General features: G+C 46.2%; 1 protein-coding gene across 3 annotated transcripts in view; it reads left to right on the top strand.

Moving 5' to 3' along the window:
* Positions 1 to 19482, top strand: part of tbc1d22a (TBC1 domain family, member 22a) — an 89585-nt gene extending 70103 nt beyond the window's left edge. For all 3 annotated transcript variants that reach the window (XM_079294432.1, XM_079294434.1, XM_079294433.1), the window contains 2 exons: positions 2526 to 2621; positions 17623 to 19482. In XM_079294432.1, the coding sequence (XP_079150558.1) occupies positions 2526 to 2621; positions 17623 to 17751 (225 nt within the window). In that variant the 3' untranslated portion in view covers positions 17752 to 19482. The remainder of the gene's footprint in view (positions 1 to 2525; positions 2622 to 17622) is intronic.
* The last annotated feature ends 210 nt before the right edge of the window (positions 19483 to 19692 follow it).

Here is a 19692-nt window from a genome sequence, read left to right on the forward strand (position 1 = left end):
CCGTCAGGGTATCGAGTTAGTCCCGCGACAGGCTGCTTTGTTTTGGAGCGATGAGACTCGTCAGACAGCCAGCGCAGCAGTTTGAAGACACCGTGACATTGCAACACTCATCTCCTCCCCTCCCCGTGCACCTTTTGCCTCCTATCCTCTCCGTACTCTCGTGCACTCCCTCTTACCCCTCTCCCTATCGACTCCTCTCCTCTCCCCGTACCCCCCACCCCCCCTTCTCACCCCCTTCTCCCCACTTTGGTCAGCAGCACTTGTCAGAGTCTCGCCTGTCTCCGCTAATATGGCTGCCCTGACACAAAGGGGGAGACCAGGCATAACAATGGGGGAGGAGGAGAAGAGGGAGAGGCGAGTTTGAGTTACCTTGACTCCCTTCACAAACTTTATTCAGCCGATTGTAACGATGCGAAAGCCTTCAGCTGATGCAGCAGCAGCAGTGGATGGATAGGGCAGGAGGGGCTGTCGCAAAGAGGAACGGAGGACGAGAGCGATGTGTGGTCAGACAGGAAGACGGTTTCAGGCTGTGCATTTTATTGTCTTCTGTTTCAGTTCTACGTTGCAGTGTTGCCGCTGACAGTAATTGCCATCGCGCTATCATCATCATCATCATCTCTGGTGTCGTGCATAACACGCAAGACATGAGAGTGGTATCAAGTTTCTCTAACTCAGCAAGAAGACTGATAGGTGCGTTTCCCAAAATGTTGAACTGTCCCTTTAAATGATTTGACCTGTTGGTCTGGCAGCCTTTTAGTCCTGAGTGCATCCACGAGAGCACTGTGAAGATATTTCTAGAATGAGACTGAAGCAGGCCAGAGATTGTGAGAGCCGAGGATAGATGGAGAGGTGATTGAAAACGAGGGAGAGCGGGCAGACGGAGAGAGACTGGAATTCAGAGTTTCACAGTCCATGAGAGTTCATCGGTGCCCTCAACCGTGAACTCACACACACACACACACACACACAGAAGAAAGGAAATTAAAAGTGCACGAAGCTTCTGTGGGCCGATAAACATTGCGCCGCCGTACGCCACTCGTATACTAACTCATCTGTTTGTGCGCGGGAGTGTTTGCTTGTTTCTGTTTTGTTTGGATTGCAGATGCAAGGTTAGACCAACAAGCCAATCACCTGCCAGTTTACAACTCTCATCACGCTTCGCGTCACTGTTCACAAACACCTATTTTCTCTCTCCCTCACCACACGTTTCCTATTTCTATTACTCACTTTCTCTTTCCCCCACAAACACACACAAACACTCTCAGTTGGGAAATTCTGACAATTGGTTTAATGAAGTGTTTGAAGTAAGAGGAAACCCAAACGACGGGAGACACGAAGGCGTAGGGAGGATCCAATCCGTCTAGAAAAACCCAAAACACAAGAACGGCAGCAGCGCAGTGCGGAAGGAGAGCTGACGTACAGCTGCTTTATGACCGCTTCTGCATCGCGCCTCTCGTTTAAATCCGTCCATCCACAATTATTTCTTGCCTCGTTCCTGGAGGGGAATTCAATTATCACAGCAGAAAGGCACTTCCTGTTAATTCCTGCAGAGTTATGGCTCGCTGTTCTACACAAATGAGTACGGTGGTTAAAGAGCAGCGCTCGGTTACTCTGAGAAAAGTGGAAATGAGTTAATGCTGCAACCGTCTGCGTCTAATTGCAGACCTGTAAATTAGATGTAAAAATGCGACCAACGTGTGCTGAGTTATTGGAACATGTGTGCCGCCCCCGGGCTCTTCTATGCACTCACCTGTGCCAAAGAGTCTGCAGAGCATACTATTGGATGAAAGAGTGTGTGTGGGGTCCGCTTCCTACAACTGCAAATGATGCCCGGGTTATAAAAACAGAGGGGACTTGGAAGAGAGACACAGATTCATGAGTGCAATTCCACATTTTAATTGCATGAATTTTTAAGCTGGTATAACGCACAGCATGTGGTTAAACTAAAGCCCCGGACGAGCGTGCCAAGAACGCATTGAGGAAAAGCTCGCACATTAAAATGCTCTTTTGATATTCCATCCCACCTTTAAAGGGGGGCATACGTTGCCTATTCACTTACATTTAAAGGGCCCCGGTAATTATCCTCCCTCTGATAGGGCTCCGGAGGGAGAAAGAAAAAATGAATAGAACAAGGAACATCTCATCCTTTGTCTCTCTCGCACTTTAATTCCCCCGCTCATTGCTGAGTCATGAAAAAAAAGATAATTTGCCAAACATAACGAGGGGCTGAAATAAAAAAAAGATGTGAATAGAAGAGGGGATTTGTCTCCGTCGCCCTGCGAATGTAAAATTTCTGGATTTGTGAGCGATAAATGTTTTATCTCTCTTCTTGTTCTCCTTCTTTTGGTGTAGAGGGCAGACTAAATACATCATGTAAAAATGCTTCTGAAGATGAAATGTGATAAAAGAAGGCGAGCGCTATTTGAAGTATCCCGAGCTTCTGTTTTAACAATGCAACATCGCTGTGTGTGTGAAATGTTAAACTTGTTGTAAATGAACATTTGAATATCTCTCTCTCTCACCAGGCTGAACCAGAGGGCTTCTCCCATTTCCACCTCTACGTGTGCGCCGCCTTCCTGGTGAGGTGGAGGAAAGAGATCCAGGAGGAGAGGGACTTTCAGGTAACGTGCACACACAAGACACACAAGCTCTGTGTTCAGGCTTCATATCGATATTGCAAATGAGCCTCGGTTGTCCCGGTTGTTTGCAAAAAAACAAAAAAACCCAAAAATCCAGAGCGTAGAGCCGTCCGTGGCCTACATCCCTCTCCATTACCTCCCTGGTCATTAACTGGGAGGTTCAGAAGTCGTTGTGAGTGCATTAGTAGATGACAGTAGACAGCTGCCAGAAGGTGACTTTGGTTGCCAGCTCATGGGGTGGGGGGGGGGGGACCTGGCTTCTTAACAGTAGCAACACGGTCTAATATCTAATATCATCACATAGAAAACATCAGCTCCGCTCTCTGGCTGCCCTCTCTTCTTCTCTTCTTTAGTGCGTCACGTTTCCTCCGCTCCCCCGCTGTTCTCGTGTTCCGTGTCGTTCCTTAGCGTTCTCCGTCGTTGATTCACTTTGCCGTGGCTCTTGTTCTTTTCCTCTGCCGTTCCAAGTCGTCTCATGTCTCCCTTCCCTCTACAATTGGAAACCTTTCAAAAAAGCAGCGAAAGAAGAAGAAAAGAGTTCGAGGAAATACAGGAAATCAGTTATTCGTGCAAGCTAATACCTGATTGCAGTCAACCGAGTCCGGTTGATCAACACCGATCTTTAAGTTAACTTTACAGACCGTTTCAAGAGAACAACTTAGTGTATTTAATGTTTCATGAAGAAAAGGCTAAAAACATATTCGGGTAAAGTGATTTTACCCTGCGCTGCCACTTGTTAACAAAGCTTCTCTTTTGGTTTGACCCATTTCCCCACAGTGTGAGCAATTTGCTATGAATGACACGTTGGATCAGAGTAGCATTCCCTGCGACGATTGCCATCCTGCTGCTTTTCATTTGTTGGAATCACAGTATCGTGACATAATTCAGTACTCGAATGAAAAATGACTCTCGGCACTTCCGATGTCCTGCACATCTGATTTATACCGTAGCTCCCCGCAGGTTGTTATAAAACAATTACAGCTTATACAAGGGGGGGGGGGGGGCACTCCGTCTTTTTTGTCACTCCCACCATGTAATACATCAGAAGACGTCTTCAAAGACGACAGCAGTCGGAGGGGTTGCAGTTCTAAAGAACCTGTGTTTCAGATGGACGCCGGTAGATTAAAGCCGATTCACCCCCTGAGTGAGCCACCGGAGGCTGTCGGGAGTTTGAAGATGAGGCATCAGCTGACTCATCTGTTCTTACTTTCATGCTCGTCTTAACGCCCTCTCTATCGCCTTTCTTTTTGTTCACAATTTGAACAGGACTTGGCAGGCGTACTGAGAGCAGACAGAGCCTGTGGGACGGCGGCAGACTTGAGAAACATTGTAACAATTCAGGGAGTTCCTAAAAGCTCGAAGACGCATTGGTCAGCTTCATTCTTTGCACTCACAAGTACGACAGAGGCTGGTGACTAAACATCACGTTATAATGTTAGTCATGCTTACAGTATGACTCTCTGCGTAGCAGTGTCAGTCAGTCCGCCACTTTGCTCCAGAATATAATGTCTAAACAACTGCTGGTTGGATTGCCACGGACATTTCTGCAGACGCTCATGGTCACAAGAAGATTGATCGCAATCGTCACTTTTTGTGAAATGCCGATTGGTAGAGTCGTACAGATCCATTGTCCCTGCATGTTCTTCTCGTGCAGCAGGACAAAGACTTCCCTCATTCAATGAAATCGATTGTACAGACATTCATGGTCTCCAGATGATGAATTCTAATGACTCACCATCAGCCTTCATGGCACATTGTGTTTCGCGCTAATTAGCAAAACCAACATGGTGAACGTTACATTATACCGGCTACGCATTAGCAAGTGAACGCTGTCACTGTGATCATGTTAGCATGCTGATGTTAGCATTTAGCTCAAAGCACCGCTGTGAGTACAACCTCAAAGAGCCGCCAGCATTGGCTGTAGATTTAGTCTGGGTTCGAGTTCAAATGTTTGAAAACTAAGTCCACTGTGGCTCTCCTCCAACATGTACTCAGGCATGCACCCCACTGTCAGTCCGAACTTTTCTGCAGTACTAGTACAGGACTCCAGACTCTTGGATGATGGAACATATGGTGGGAATAGTATATAGTCCTCACTGGCTGCGGGAAACTTAAAAAAACACTTGGAAAAGTACTCATCCCACTGGTATTCCTAAGGCTCTGCAGATACAGGAGAGGCTTCAACCGCAGGGAGAACTGGGCCTTTATTTGAAACAGCTGTACATTAAAGAAAAACGTTATTCTCCTCCTATATTTTTTCATCACATTTATAAATAATTGCAGGATAGTTGGACATTCCTAATGGCATTAACTTCAACAGCCTCCATACACTTTGTTTCTCTTGTCACTCTCACGAGTCTCTTCCAAGTCCCCTCTAAAATCCTATATTGTACATTCCTATACATCCAAATAAAAATATGAAATAACAGTAAATGTTAGTAATTTACAAAAAAACAAGCGTGTCACTTAATATGAATGTTTTTACCTTCTGATAGTTCTCTAGAGATTTGAGAGAAAAAGGTTAATTTTCACAAATTGATCAACCAAAACAATTTTACCAGGAACTTCTTTTTTTTTGACACAGATTAGTGTCGGTGAGGAAAGAGAGAGATTTCTTCTCTTGTCAGCTTTAGTAGTTTAATTTCAAGAGATTTCTGCCTGGGATCCACTGAGCCTCAGAGTTCAAACGTGGGCCTGCCGGGTTCTTAAGGGCCTGTTGAACAGCTCTTATCTCAACATGCTTCATCCAAGAGCCCTCACGGCGTCACTTCCCTCTCATGTTTGCCTTTCTTTCTCTTCCTGTCTTTCTCTGCATCTGTCACTCTGTTTCTCGCTCCGTTATTAATTCCCAGCCCCCCTGTTTTTGGCACTCTCTGTCTTTGCTGTTTCATCTTTTGCTTTGCTCATATCTCAACATGTAATAGATGGCTTGCCACAATATTTTGTTCAGATATTCATGTTCCCCAGATGATGAACCTCCAGCTTGTTTTGTCGTGACTTATCTCCACAACTGTTGGACGAATTGCTCTGAAATTTCTGATACATATTCATAGTCCCCAGAATATCTGACATTGGTAATCCTCTGAGTTTTTTTGTGTGTGTTTTCAGTGAAAGGTCTCGACAACTATTAAAATGATTGCCATGGAATTTTATAAATGTTCCTAACAGGATGAATTTGATCCTAAACTTGTCTGCTTAAAGTTTGTGAGAGCGCATCCAATAGTATAGAGCCCTGAAACTGTCCAAAGGCAACAACATGTTTGCAGTCAAACAGACAATCTCGGCACTCGGTCGTGCCTTTTCAGCCGACGACACGCATTCACAGAAACAACATGCCCTTGCAGCAATATAATAAAGGTTTCCAACCTGTTTTCATCAATCTACGTATTATTACACTGAATTGCGACACCAATTTCCCCAGGCCTGGAGGCTAACTAGATGTGTTTCAGCTAGTTAGCACAGCACAATATTAACAACTTGTTGTTTTGTGTTATAGATGGAAATTACAGTTTTGATTGATTTGTGCTTTGCTCAGTTGGGAACCGCAGTGTCGTCACTCACTGTACACAAGTGTGAGCGAATTGTCTTCAATGTGAAATATAGGAATCGGGGAGCGGCAACGTATACGACAAACTGCTGGCGAGTTACATGCCTGGGCTGCTGAGAGCGATTAATCCACTTTTAATCGTTTTAATTAAAAAACCCATGCAGAAAGTAATTTCAAAAGGCTAATTCGTGCATTGTTATCGAACACAGTAAGGAGAGCGAGTGAGCATCTCCTCTCCTGGTTGTGGGATTGGATTGGTTAAGCTGCTAAATGAAAAGCAGGAGGAAGTTTGGCACTCCCCAAGCAATCTGCCTTCCACCGTTCCACCTCAGCTAGCACACCACTGCTAACTGCAGGCCTGGACTGCTTGGATAAGTTTTGGCGTCCACCACACACACACACACACACACACACACACACATACACATTTTTATTTATTTTCTCTGTCACTCAAAGCCACGCGCTCACAGACACAACAACGTAAACATGCTCGTACACAATTCTCTCTTGCGCCGTACAATTTTATTCACTTTTCAGCACACCGTAACGGGCCGAGTTATTATGCAGGTTTGCTGTTTTTTAGTCGGGCCAGCACTGTCGCCGCCGTTTCCCATTAGTCCTTGCCACCTGCAGACACCAGCAAGGGCCACTGCATAGAGCTGCATTTAAATGACGATGAAAAACATCCGCACTCTGGCCCGTAACCCTGCGTTTGTGGAGCTGTACCTCATCCCGGAGAAAATGAGACAATGGAGCCGTCTGCCTTTCGAAAACCGCCTCGAGGTTCAGATGCAGCAAATAACCTTGTTTTTCAGCGATATTTTGAAATGGAGTAATAAGACACAACCCGACAGCCCGAAATTCAGCGAGACGAGGGTTCCTGTCAGGCTTTAGCACAAATGTCAACTTGTAATGCATGCCAGAGCGAAAGGGAATCATTGCTCTGTTTGCAATTTAGCCATTTTCTCGCAATTTGTTTCCCAAGATGACGGCCTCAGAAGTAGTCGTTCAATTTACTATTTTCACAATTGCAATATTTCCTGGTGCTTGCTGCTGCCCGTGTAAACTACTATTTGCTGATATATATATGTTTATATTATGCCTCTTCATTATTCTCAAAGTATTCGGCGTATGATTCAACTGCAGCTCATATGCTTTGAAGTTGGCAGTGACGTGCAGCAAAGGGTGCTAAATTGCATTTTTGTTTAAAAACAAGGCACATACACTATATCCTCTATATACTGTCTGTCTCCATCTCTAATATTTATGACGTGTATAACTCCTATTGCCATGTTTTTTTTTATGCATCAGAGCACCTTTACATGCATATTATATAAGACCCGCTCTGCACATGGTAATGTAAAACTAAAGTCCATTTCTCAGCAGCAACACATATATTTTATGTTTAACACGCATGCCTGTTGCTTTCCGTCCGTTTTTTTTATGCCATACATGTTGCCAACATTTGCACCATAACAATTATTAAGGTGATTAACGAACCAGCTGGCTGTTAATTATGCGCCCTGAGACCGACCCAATTCTTTTTTGAATAAATGTAACTTGATTTTAATTCAGCATGTTTCAGGATATGACACTATACTAGCTGTTTCATCGGTCAAGCAGCACTTCAATGAACCTGCAGACTCGCATCTGTGTCCATCCACAAACGAAAGCAAAGCTCGCCTTCGTCGGCATTGATTTCACGGCCATCGGTGGAACTTCTTGATCTCGGGCCGTAAGTAAGCGTTGCTGAATAGTCCCCGTCGTGATCATTAATGCGAGGCCAAGCGTTTATGTGAAAGCAAACCTATTAGTTCGGTGTAAATGGAACCTGACTGTCGCTCCAGTTTCTCCCGCAGACATGCAGGAGGAGCTGAAGCGAGGAAAAGAAGGCGACGGGTGGAAGACTGAAGGAAGGGAGGCCAAGATTTGTTTTCACTTTAATTAATGGCGTGTGGAAAGCTGTGGACCTTTTGTAAATGTCAGCGTCTGTCCTCAGATCAGTTGCGTGTGGAGAACGCTTTGGGTTCGGCTGCCTCGCCAATAAAGGAAAGGAGGGCACTCCAGAGGAGCTGGAGTGTTCTGGAAATGTCAGCACGATTTCAATGGGAACGCTTTGTTGAAGATTCATTCTTGTATTCTACAGAAGATGAAAAACTCAAATTCTGTCTAGAAATCAATTTGGGAAATGTTTGTTTGTTAGTTGATACTTAATTTTGTTCTGTGGCGATGGGACAGTGATTATGTATATTTTATTTGAAGCCGCAGTTAGTGACTGCAGCATCTGCACATACGATGGACCCAAATGACACGGCTTTGCAAAACTGAAAGCCTTGTGAGAGAATAAAACGGAGACAGAGATATGTGAATTGGGCCGTTTTCTGTTGGGAGAAAATGGGACGCAATTAACTTATTTCCAACATGAAACATGCTAATGTTAAGCACATTTAATAAAGATGTGTGCTTTCCCTGCCACTGTAAAAAGACATTCGAGCGTCGTTTCGCACCAACCATTGTCCTAATAAAACCATTGTTGTGCCTGGCGACACATTGCACAAAGACCTCTCTTAATGTTTATTTTGGGACAAACTAAATTCACTCAGTCTGATTCCCGGAACTAAGTGTGTCCCTGTCAGGACACCAGGAAAAATGCTTGAAAACTGGAGCTCGCGCGGTTTAATCGGGACATCTGGTCGCTCTAGATGTTTCACTTTGCCAACACCAGTGTGTCAAACAACCCATAGGGCCCTCTACTGCTTTTACTGGAATGTATTAAATTGTATTTCTGTCCATTTTATGATGCGATATGTTGAATATCAATCATCCCGTAGAATCTAGCCACCAATGCCTTTGTCAGTAACTGTATTACATATATGTGTCTATATTACTATGATTTGTCACAAGGGAAATGACTTAATAAGTTCCGTGCAGCGCGGAGGATCACTTATGGACGGTGATATTCATTGTTTCCTTGCAGATAATTTGACTTTTAGCCTACATCACCACGGGCCTGCATTGCAGCTCGATCCCGCCTCTGATTAATTCCACATTCTTCCCGCCCCATTCATCACGACAAGACCTCCTCATTTTCTGCCCCCATAACTTTCTCCCCGAAAACTTGGCTGGTGTGGAGCCGACCCGCTCAGGGGTTTTGCAGCGTCCCTGATGGATGGCAGCGCCGTAGTCAATAGCGTGGAAAGTGAGACAAGGCCACCCCTGGTAAACAACTTTTAATAATCACCCTGCAGATTGAGTGCTGCTCCGATGTGGCATGTCAATCTATTTGTGCCAAAACAATAGGAGGAGAGAGAGAATGAAAAAAATAAAAAATGAGAGGGGACTTAATATCTTGGAAGTTAATTATGCCGCCCTGCCTTTTACGCTGACATCCCCTCTTTCATTGCCCTCCCTCCACCTACACGCTCTCCATCACTCATCAGCCAAAGTTTCACCGTGAAGCTAACTCGCGCGGGCACGTACACCGAGTCATCGCTGCGTGCGGTTTTGATGACCAAAGCTGCCTGGAAAGTCTGTAGCGATCAGTCACGGCGCTGCCATCGAGGTAGGAAGAAGAAGAAAATGTGCACAAGCGCAGTTGTTTATGAGCAGCGAGGCAGAGACGCGTTGTTCTGTTGATCGGCACGAGTTTGCCAGGAGCCTCGCAGAAGCATTTATCAGCTCAGGACAATCGGGTGTGGGATGATTAGCTTTCGGTCTGAGTTTCTCATCACCGACATTATCGTCGGCTGAGGTTTATCCACAAATGAGCGGGAAATAGAGATAGGAAGAGTCTGCGGCTTATAGATTTTTTTTTTTTGCCCGAAGATAACGGAATAACAGTTGATGTTCTGTCAGCCCATAAGCCAACTGCATGCTCCCCTGCTCAACTCAGTTAAGACACAAAAATGTCAAATAAACAGCAATATCGACCCGCTTGTGAGGAATAAACAGACTGAAGCAGGAGGAGGAGGGAGGAATAGATTTTTTTCAGAAAGAGAAAAAAAAAAAAAGGTTTGAGGAATGGGCTGGGGCATGAACTGAGACATAAATATTGAATTTTAGATTTAAATGCTCTTATGTGCAGTCAAAGCAAGAACTGAGGCGTTTCTGCTCCTGGTTGGGTTTGTTTTCAGGGATCATGAACTGTTGATTAGGGTGGCATTAGCCTTTCTGAACTCTGCAGTGGGTGGACGGCTGGAGTAATACTGTTGAGGCACTGTTTTTTCTTTTGTAGAATCTAGTATTCCAAAATGCAAATGGCCACTGTGCGGTCAAGCGGCCGTTGCGTGTTCGAATTGCCTGATTTTGCGGGCGCGGCAGTCAGCATGATATTCAGCAAGCAAGAGCAACCGGCTCACACATTTCTGAAGTCGTGTTTGCGTGTTTTAAACGGTGTGGAAACGAGAATGTTTGGGCGGTAACGGTGCGAGCAGAAGGGGCCAAATGGCTAAATATCGACCGCTCCTGAACTTTGAAGTCGGTCTGTGCCGAAAAAAGTGAAAGTAGTCGAGCTGAGTGAAATCTCACCGTGAATGCTTCAATGCACGGAGGAAAGCACAGACAACTGTTTTAGTACTCTGATTCTAGCTGCTTCTAGCTGCATCCTCTCCAGAGGTGGTGAACCTGCCATTGATCTGCCATTGGCTGGTACAGCAATGGGTGCGAGGCAGCAGCGTGGACCGCTGAGAGCAAAGAAATCCGAGTTATTTTCCCTCCCAGAGGAATATCTTTGTACTCTTCTATTTTAATTAAGACCATTAAAAGGCATTATTCTACGAGGCGTCAGTGGGAGTTGGAGTATCAAAACGATAAGCTCAACTCTAAACGCCCACGCTGTTGGTTTCACGCGTACTCCCGAGCTTTCAACCAATCTGCCTCCGTTCTCATTCGCACTCCCACAGTATTTACATGACCAAAGGTTGTGCCCACATCCCACATGTCCCCTTATCTTCTCCCTTTTGTAAAGAAACAGTGCAGGACGTAATGAATTTGTTTGTGATGCACAATCGTGGACTGATGTTAAACGCACATTAAGCACGTCGACATGGCGGTTGTCTTTTTTCTCTCTCTAGTACTTCTCAGGGCTGCATGAAATATACAAAATGACTAAAACATGTTCTGTTAACGCGCAAGTCATCATATTTCATTACTAATTGGGCTTTCTCCCATCAATCTATTCAAGTGGGGACGCGACGGGCTTATAAAATGCTTGTTTTGCATCTATTTCGGCAACACTTTTGCCTCCGTTGCTTGAAAAATGTACGTGAACTCGGGTCTTTTTGTTCATGCTGAAGTTGAAGATCTAATATCCTTTCTATAGATATACAAAATGCTATATATATCATATAGAATGTATGTGTGAATCACTTGTAGCTAAGTGGATGATTTACATATGGATGCAGGCTCTTTGATGGAACAATGGCGTACAGTTGTACTGCGTGACGGGTTCGGCAGCTTCTGCTTCGATGTGGCTCAGAGCTATAAAAAATAGGCGAGAAGCTCCTCTTAACGTTCTTTAAACAGCTTAAACCACCTCCCTTGCCCCAGGCACTGAAAAAAAAAAAGTAGCTCCCCCAGAGAGACCGCCGGTTGACACTGCCAAGACAAAAGACAGGCGAGGTGTGAATGTGCGTCTCTGTTTTCCGCCCGCTCTAAACTGAACCTGACACGCCTGCACAGCACAGTTACCTCGAATGGGCCATTACTACAACGGCGGAACGGGTTTTTACTGCATGAATAATTTGGTACTGCTGATTAAACTAGTAAAAAGTAATGCCACACAAAAGGAAAATGAAGGAATAGGGATGAATGTGTATCTTGTGTGCTTTTTATCACATTGCAGAAGCTTTGGGACAACTCTTGGTAAACACACTGTTTCATACCGATTCCGTTATCTGACGACCGAAACACAAGAATATGTTAATTGGAGCCGCTACATAGATTATTTAGTCTGCATGGGTGTCTACAGAGAGCAGGAGGGGACTAAGCGGAGGTCTACCAGGCTGAGTAACAGGTGGCTGTGTGGCAGCGAATAGTTAATAACACAACTTCCTCTTATCTTCTGCGTCAGTAGACATTTAAAATGACCTGTGAACGTGCGAGCTGGCAGCCACCCTGCGGCTCAAGGTGCGGCGCGTCGCCGCGTGGCAGTCTGCCACTGTACCCGCCGTCCTTTTTACTTGACAACTTGGCCTCGCCGTCCTACGTCAGCTCCTAACTCTGCACGCCGCAGTGCCCCGCTCCTACATTAGCACCCACTGTTTGCCAGAGTGCCCATTTTGTGTAATTATACGAACTACAGCAAGCTAATGGCCCTGACTGAGCCGTGCCTAGGCCCATTACACCTCGGGGTGCTGCAAAACACCATTACAGCCATACGGCAGCCCGCCGTGTTTGTGCGCGCGTAGGTGACGGCCCGCGTGCGCGAGGCAGCCTCATCGCCAATGCGCGCGCTCGTGTGGATGTGTCGGTTGAAGGCGGTGTTGGGGAGCCGTAGTTGACGCCGCAGGAATGGCGGCGAAGCACCTCTCAGGACTTTGGTCAGACATTGTACTCACTTCACTTAGCACCATCTCACTCTGCCAGCAAATAGGCTATTTGGTTCACAGGAAGGGTGGGCTTTAATTGTGTGTTTTATCTATATCTGTGTGTGTGTGTGTGGGTGTTCAGCAGAACTGCCGACGGGCCACTGCGTTAATGGTACTTGGAGTAACATTTCTCTCAGACTCCATTTAAAGCTTCAGCTCTTGTAACTAATGGTAGTCTGTAACTCAAATTGCGTGCACTACACTCTCTCATCCGACCCAGTGCTGCGCAAATGAACCGGGGCAGAGGGCGTTTCAGACTGCGTATCAGACTGCGTTTCAGACTGCGTTTCAGACTGCGTTTCAGACTGCGTTTCAGACTGCGTTTCAGACTGCGTATCAGACTGCGTTTCAGACTGCGTATCAGACTGCGTATCAGACTGCGTTTCAGACTGCGTATCAGACTGCGTATCAGACTGCGTATCAGACTGCGTTTCAGACTGCGTTTCAGACTGCGTTTCAGACTGCGTATCAGACTGCGTATCAGACTGCGTTTCAGACTGCGTATCGGACTGCGTATCGGACTGCGTATCGGACTGCGTATCGGACTGCGTTTCGGACTGCGTTTCGGACTGCGTATCGGACTGCGTATCGGACTGCGTTTCAGACTGCGTTTCAGACTGCGTTTCAGACTGCGTATCAGACTGCGTATCAGACTGCGTTTCAGACTGCGAATCAGACTGCGTTTCAGACTGCGTATCAGACTGCGTTTCAGACTGCGTATCAGACTGCGTATCAGACTGCGTATCAGACTGCGTATCAGACTGCGTATCAGACTGCGTTTCAGACTGCGTATCAGACTGCGTATCAGACTGCGTTTCAGACTGCGTTTCAGACTGCGTATCAGACTGCGTTTCAGACTGCGTATCAGACTGCGTATCAGACTGCGTATCAGACTGCGTATCAGACTGCGTATCAGACTGCGTTTCAGACTGCGTATCAGACTGCGTATCAGACTGCGTTTCAGACTGCGTATCAGACTGCGTTTCAGACTGCGTATCAGACTGCGTATCAGACTGCGTTTCAGACTGCGTATCAGACTGCGTATCAGACTGCGTTTCAGACTGCGTATCAGACTGCGTTTCAGACTGCGTTTCAGACTGCGTTTCAGACTGCGGCGTCCTCGTGTCCGTCGGCTCTGCTCTGCCTCCGGGTTATTGCGCGGCTTTCTGCTTTACTTTCTCCGCTCCCACGCCACGTTCCCACAGAGTGAATCAGCAGCTTCTTCTCATTAACCGAGGCGGAGGGTTTGCCACCGAACATGTTGCGGCTTCACGAATGTGAAGCGGAGATGAGGACGGAGCGTATGAACTCAGCCCACCACCGGTCAGATGGAGGTTAAAACAGTGACTATACACACGGCAAGTGCATTTCAGTCGACAGCTGTCTCTTGTGTATTCATTACGTTTTTTTCTTTTCTTTTTTTTTTGAAGAAAGAGCATTAGCACGGACTGTATTGACGATCTGCTTTCCCCTCACTATCAATAGCCATGAACCACTTTCAGCCTTGCCAAGCTTAGGAGATGGAGAGCTAATTGCCTTCCTGTTGTAGCCTACTGTACACAGTAATGGTGGATCAATGTGTTTGTTAGTTCTGTGCGATAAATGGGTATTCATGCCCGAATAACCACAAGCTACACACACACACACCTATACTGCACATACACGCACATCTCCGTCTCCTTCTTCTGTCGCACCTGTACCTTCAATTAACTATCATCTCTTTCTCTCTTTGATTTATTCCTAATACCCAGAGACACACACACACACACACACACTCCGTTACTACTCGCAAACCATACATCGACTTTAATGCATTGCATACACGCAATCGCACACTCGCGCGCACACACACACTCATTCATGCGAACACTCGTGGCCTCTCAGCGTGGAGTGTTGCCACCTGTTGCCACACCCCGACAGCGAGATGTATGCAATTAAACCGTGTTAAAGTCATTAGCCCAACAGACGTGATAGCCAGCAGATGGTTGCCGCGCGAAAAATACGCTCCTAATGAAGCTCCTCAGTCACTGAGGGTGTGTGCGCTTGTGCGGCGGACGAGTGCGTACTTGATGTGCGTTTGTTTGTTCAGGTGCGTTGCCCAGCGGCTGAAGCACTCGAAGCGGGACTTGATTAGACTCCCGTGGTGGTTGGTCCTTCGTCTGTGGCAAAGAAATGAGTGCCTGTTGTTGATTTGTGGAAATCAACAGAAAAGGATGGGGGGGGGGGGGGGTTCTTCTTGCTCTTATACAGATGACACATAGTAATGCAAATCAGAAGATATCTACCTTTTTCTTAATTTTAGCAGTACTTAACTTTGATTTCAGCGAGACTTTAAGTGAATTACAATACTGTTGCGGTCTAACATTGTAAAAGCCGACGCTTCCCATCCCTCGATTCAAAGGTTTGCTTTAAAACAACATCAACAGCATCTTAATTGTCTCGTTCGGCTATTAAATCTCCGCAGAATTCCAGCCTTCACAATGAATTTGAACTCTTTTAGTGTGGCGATGCTCCTCGGCATATATTATTCTCACTCCTCATGTCATGTGTGTCCAGGATGCAGCGTTGTTATTCCATAGGGAAACTTTCTGGAGGTTTTTTTCGCCCCTGAAGAGCCTGCGGCACTGAAGTACAGTAAGGGAGGTACACGGTGTCTAGCCCCGGGCATCCAGGACCCACCGGGGGCGATGCACAGAACACTTCCCATAACGCATCACATACTGTAAACTCCACACGGACCGCGCTCTTTAAGTGGAACTGACGCTTATAGGAGCAGCATTCTTCTTCTTTTGAACTCTGCTCCCTCTTTGTTCTCTTTCAATGAAATAATTGTTATCTGTATTCAGCTCAGTGTGCCTGACAGATGTTCAGCGGGGGCCCTTTTTTTTGTTTTAGTTCTTTTCTCGAGCATCTGATTGTCGTCACGTGGAGCCGACATCACACACTCGTAAATACGCAACACGTGAACCCACCCGTGTTGACACGCAGTCCTTTAGCTGTGAGCAGCATTGTTGCATTTCCATTGCGTGTGTGTGTGTGTGTGAATGGGAGAGAGAGCGTGAGTGATGAAAGGGAGGGTGGGTGGGTGGGTTGGGTGGGTGGGGGGGCCCGATAGTGATACTCTATTGAATACAGATGAGAGGAAGCAGAGCTGAATTCTGATCAGGCTGCCTCCTCTCTTTCCTCCGCTCTCCATCCCTCACAGCGGAGGGAAAAAAAAAAAAACCTACTTCAGAGAAGTGTGTCTTTCTGAACCAAAAGGGGGGGATGTTATAAGTCCAGCCCTTTCAAAGTCAAGGTCCGGCTCTCCTTCTCTAAGGGGCATCTATTACAGCGTGCAGAATTAACAAGCAGATGGATTTTGATGGTGGTGATGAGGAGCGGTAGAGGGAATCTGAACTGTTTTAAGTTTGCGCAGCGCTCGCTCACCGCCCGTGACTTGTCAGCCAACAAAATAATCACGAGTTACTCTTTCACTGAAGACAAAGGACACAATGTCAACACCAAGTATGTGTCAAAACGGCAGATCCACCTTCTCAGTTCTCCAGAGTGCAGAGATGAAATGCGCCTAATCTGAAGAACGAATCCGGCCAGGTCGGCAGAATTGAGCTTAATTCGTTGAAGAAAACTTGTACGGATGTAAAGTTTTCTGTCGTTTGACTTTCGCAGCAGTCTGATAAAGACGAGGGTGGAATATGTATCGGAATTGACTTTGATGCTCTGACACCGAGGGAAGGAAGATCCTTTTCACATTCACATACGTCAACCAGTGCTGAAATACTTCTTTTTTCTTTTTTTGTGTAACGGGGGTCCTCTCGGACGGTGGCGAGCGGCTCTGGAGTCGGATGAGTGCCGACACCAGAAGACCCAACGCGACTTGAACTTTCGATGTGATTATCAGCACCGTGATTGGTTGTAAACCCTGTTGTCACGGCAATGATTTCAGCCATGATGATGAAAGCTCCCGGTACACTGATCCGTAGCACACACACACACACACACACTCAGAATCAGTCTGTCTCCCAGCTAACCAGTCCCATTCCCCTTTGAGAGAGAGGCATTCGATGGTGAGATTAAACTTGCGTGTGTGTGTGTGTTGTCTGTCTTCTTACTAACATAGTAATGTACAGAACAAGAATCTGGGGAAAGGCTTGAGCTCCACTGAATTGTACTTGACACTTTGTTCTGTCTTTCCTGATTCCTTGTTTTTCCCCTTCCCCGCCTCTTTATCGTCTCTCTCTTTCTCTCACAGCTGTTATTAAACCACTTTGACTGAGTTAATAACATCTGTGTCACACTCTCGCACCCAGGAAGAGGCAGAAAGCAAGTGGAACTGTGCTTGTCTGCCACACTAGCATTACCCCCGAAGGGTGTACTTTGTGGGATCCCAAATCCGACTGCAGCTTGTAATAATACCGTAGATGCATTCCGGTAGTTGAGCATATTTTTGGGCTCTGTAGTTGTCAAATAAAGCTATTTTTGGGGGCCCCATTCAGAGAGCGATTCAGTGGGGAAAACACAGTTTCAAATCTCACTCCATTAGTTTCTCTATTTATGTTTTGGTCGTTTGATCATCAAACGTAAGAAGATAGTGGGGAAAATGGCCGTCGCAATTCACCAGAACCCGTGGTGACATCTTCAGCCGTCTTGTTTTGACTGCCCAACAATCCAAAACCCAAAGATATTCCATCTACAGTGAGATGAAACAAAAAACAACATCACATAAGAGAGAAGCTGGAATCAGAGAATGTTTGGCAATCCTGTTTAAAATAAAGTCTCACACGATGAATAGATTATTACAATAATCGACTTCGCTCTAATTGTCATTTTGTTCTTCTTCCCCCAACAGGGTCTGATGATCCTCCTGCAGAACCTTCCCACAATGCACTGGGGCAACGAGGAAGTGAGCGTACTACTGGCTGAAGCCTACAGGTTGAAGTTTGCCTTCGCGGACGCGCCCAACCACTACAAGAGATGATGAAGCGTGGCTCTCTGCAGCTGCTGCTCTTCCTCCTCCTCTTGTCCCTCCTCTCCTGCCCCCTGCAGTCGTCTGCTGAACTGCGAGGCCTCTCTTCCTACAGGGAAGGACCTCCCCTTTTTTTTTTTCTTAACCTCCCTTTCCCACGTTGCGCAGTGGGCCTTTCAGCTACTCAGAGATTTGAATCAGCCAATGAGCGGGAGGACGTGCGGCGTAGCATTTTAACATGACGACGTGGAGCCTTTTCTTTTTTTTAATTATTTTTCTCTCTGATGTGCACTCCTTCAGTCCCGGGGGGCAGAACCCTCTCCAGCACTGACGACCACGACTTCCTTTTTTTTTTAAATTTGGTCCGCTCAAGCTGACTCCTCAGAGTACGAGCTCAGGCCTGACGCAGCACCGTGAGCTCAGCACCGCCGGGAGTTTAGTCCAGTACCATGGCAATACATTGTGTTTTGTTTCCCGAGGCCAAAGTGTGACCTTTATTTTTATTTTATTTTTTTGCAAAGACAAAGAAAGCTTGCCAAAGGTTACTGCACTAGATGGTTTACATATCTGAGCCCACTCTCCTGGTCACAACACCACCTGGAGGAACATGACCTCTCCTGATTTTCTTCTTCCCCTCCTCCTGCTGTGTGACAGGAGCGACACAGTTTGTTGACAAACTACCACACTAGGACTTTACACAGAGAGAGAGAGAGTCAGTCTGTGAGGGGAAACATCACTCCCTCCTTCTACAAACCACCAACTCAACCGGCCCGGCGCTGCGACAGCACGCTGTAAGACGAGCCGTGGTGAGAGGAGGAGAAGCTACTTATATCCCCGCTCAACATGCTTATAATGTCTTATAACTACCCCTCCTCCCGAACCCAGGACTACCTCAGAACACATTTGTTGGCAAATTGAGAAACGTGCACACACACCAGTACGGGGTCCCGTCACCCTCGCGGACGCTACATTTTGAATTTGCAAGAAGAAGAAAAAAAGTCCTTCTTGTTAACGTGGGTTGTTTTTGTAGTCAAGTTCCGAATGAACAATTTTGCCTTAATTAAGAAACATACTGTCTTTGTTTACTCTCCCCTCCTCTCCATCTGTCTTTTGGGCCGCGTCTTCAAGGGGTGCAGGAAAAAACCCGCAACCTTCCAACACGCGCGACGAGTCTTTGATATTTTGCTGAGTTTGTTTCAGGAGTCGCTCCATCGGAGAGGTTTGGGGGATTCCAACAGCAAGCCCAAATGCAATGTGTGAAGTGCATCAGTTACAGAATGAGTCCAAACACAACACTTTCATTGCACAGCCTCCAAAAAGTAGTTCCAATTTAAAAAAAACACACAACTGTAATCTTTAACCCAAAATGTGGCAAGAGAACACCGCTGAGCCCGATACATCATGTAGCTGAGTGTCGCCATTGCCTTTTTTTGCCCTCCAACTGGCAAAATTAGTTCTATTTTTTAATTTTCAAAATTCCAATTTTCTTTGCTGTTAATATAACTAATTGGAGTCAGTGGCAGAGACATGACTCAACAGATAACAGTTATTAAACCCTTCAATGTAAACTACTTCTGCGTATAGCGAGCTGCACTGAACCAGAACCTTCTTGCACCCCCACCACACACACACACACACACACACACACACACACAGTCTCGCCGTTTTTTGCAATACCTGTCCCTGCTGCTCCGTTCATATAGAGCAGCTTACCCAAAGTCGGTAGCATCATATTGGTGTAATCTTGGGAGGAAGGTGTGGGGGGATGGTGTGTGTGTCGGGGGGGGGGGGTTGTGAATCAGACATCTCATGACATAACACAGAGCTGTCGCGTCTCCGCCAGGATCCATTATTGTCACCGCGGTGTGTGAAGGGGAGATGGCAGGAGAGAGGGGACGGGGGGGCTCTGTATCTTTTTGGAGTTTCAGCGTTTTTTTCTGTGAGAGCTGTCAG

Source organism: Melanostigma gelatinosum (genome assembly GCF_949748355.1).
Source record: "Melanostigma gelatinosum genome assembly, chromosome: 22".
In the NCBI taxonomy this organism is placed as follows: domain Eukaryota; kingdom Metazoa; phylum Chordata; class Actinopteri; order Perciformes; family Zoarcidae; genus Melanostigma; species Melanostigma gelatinosum.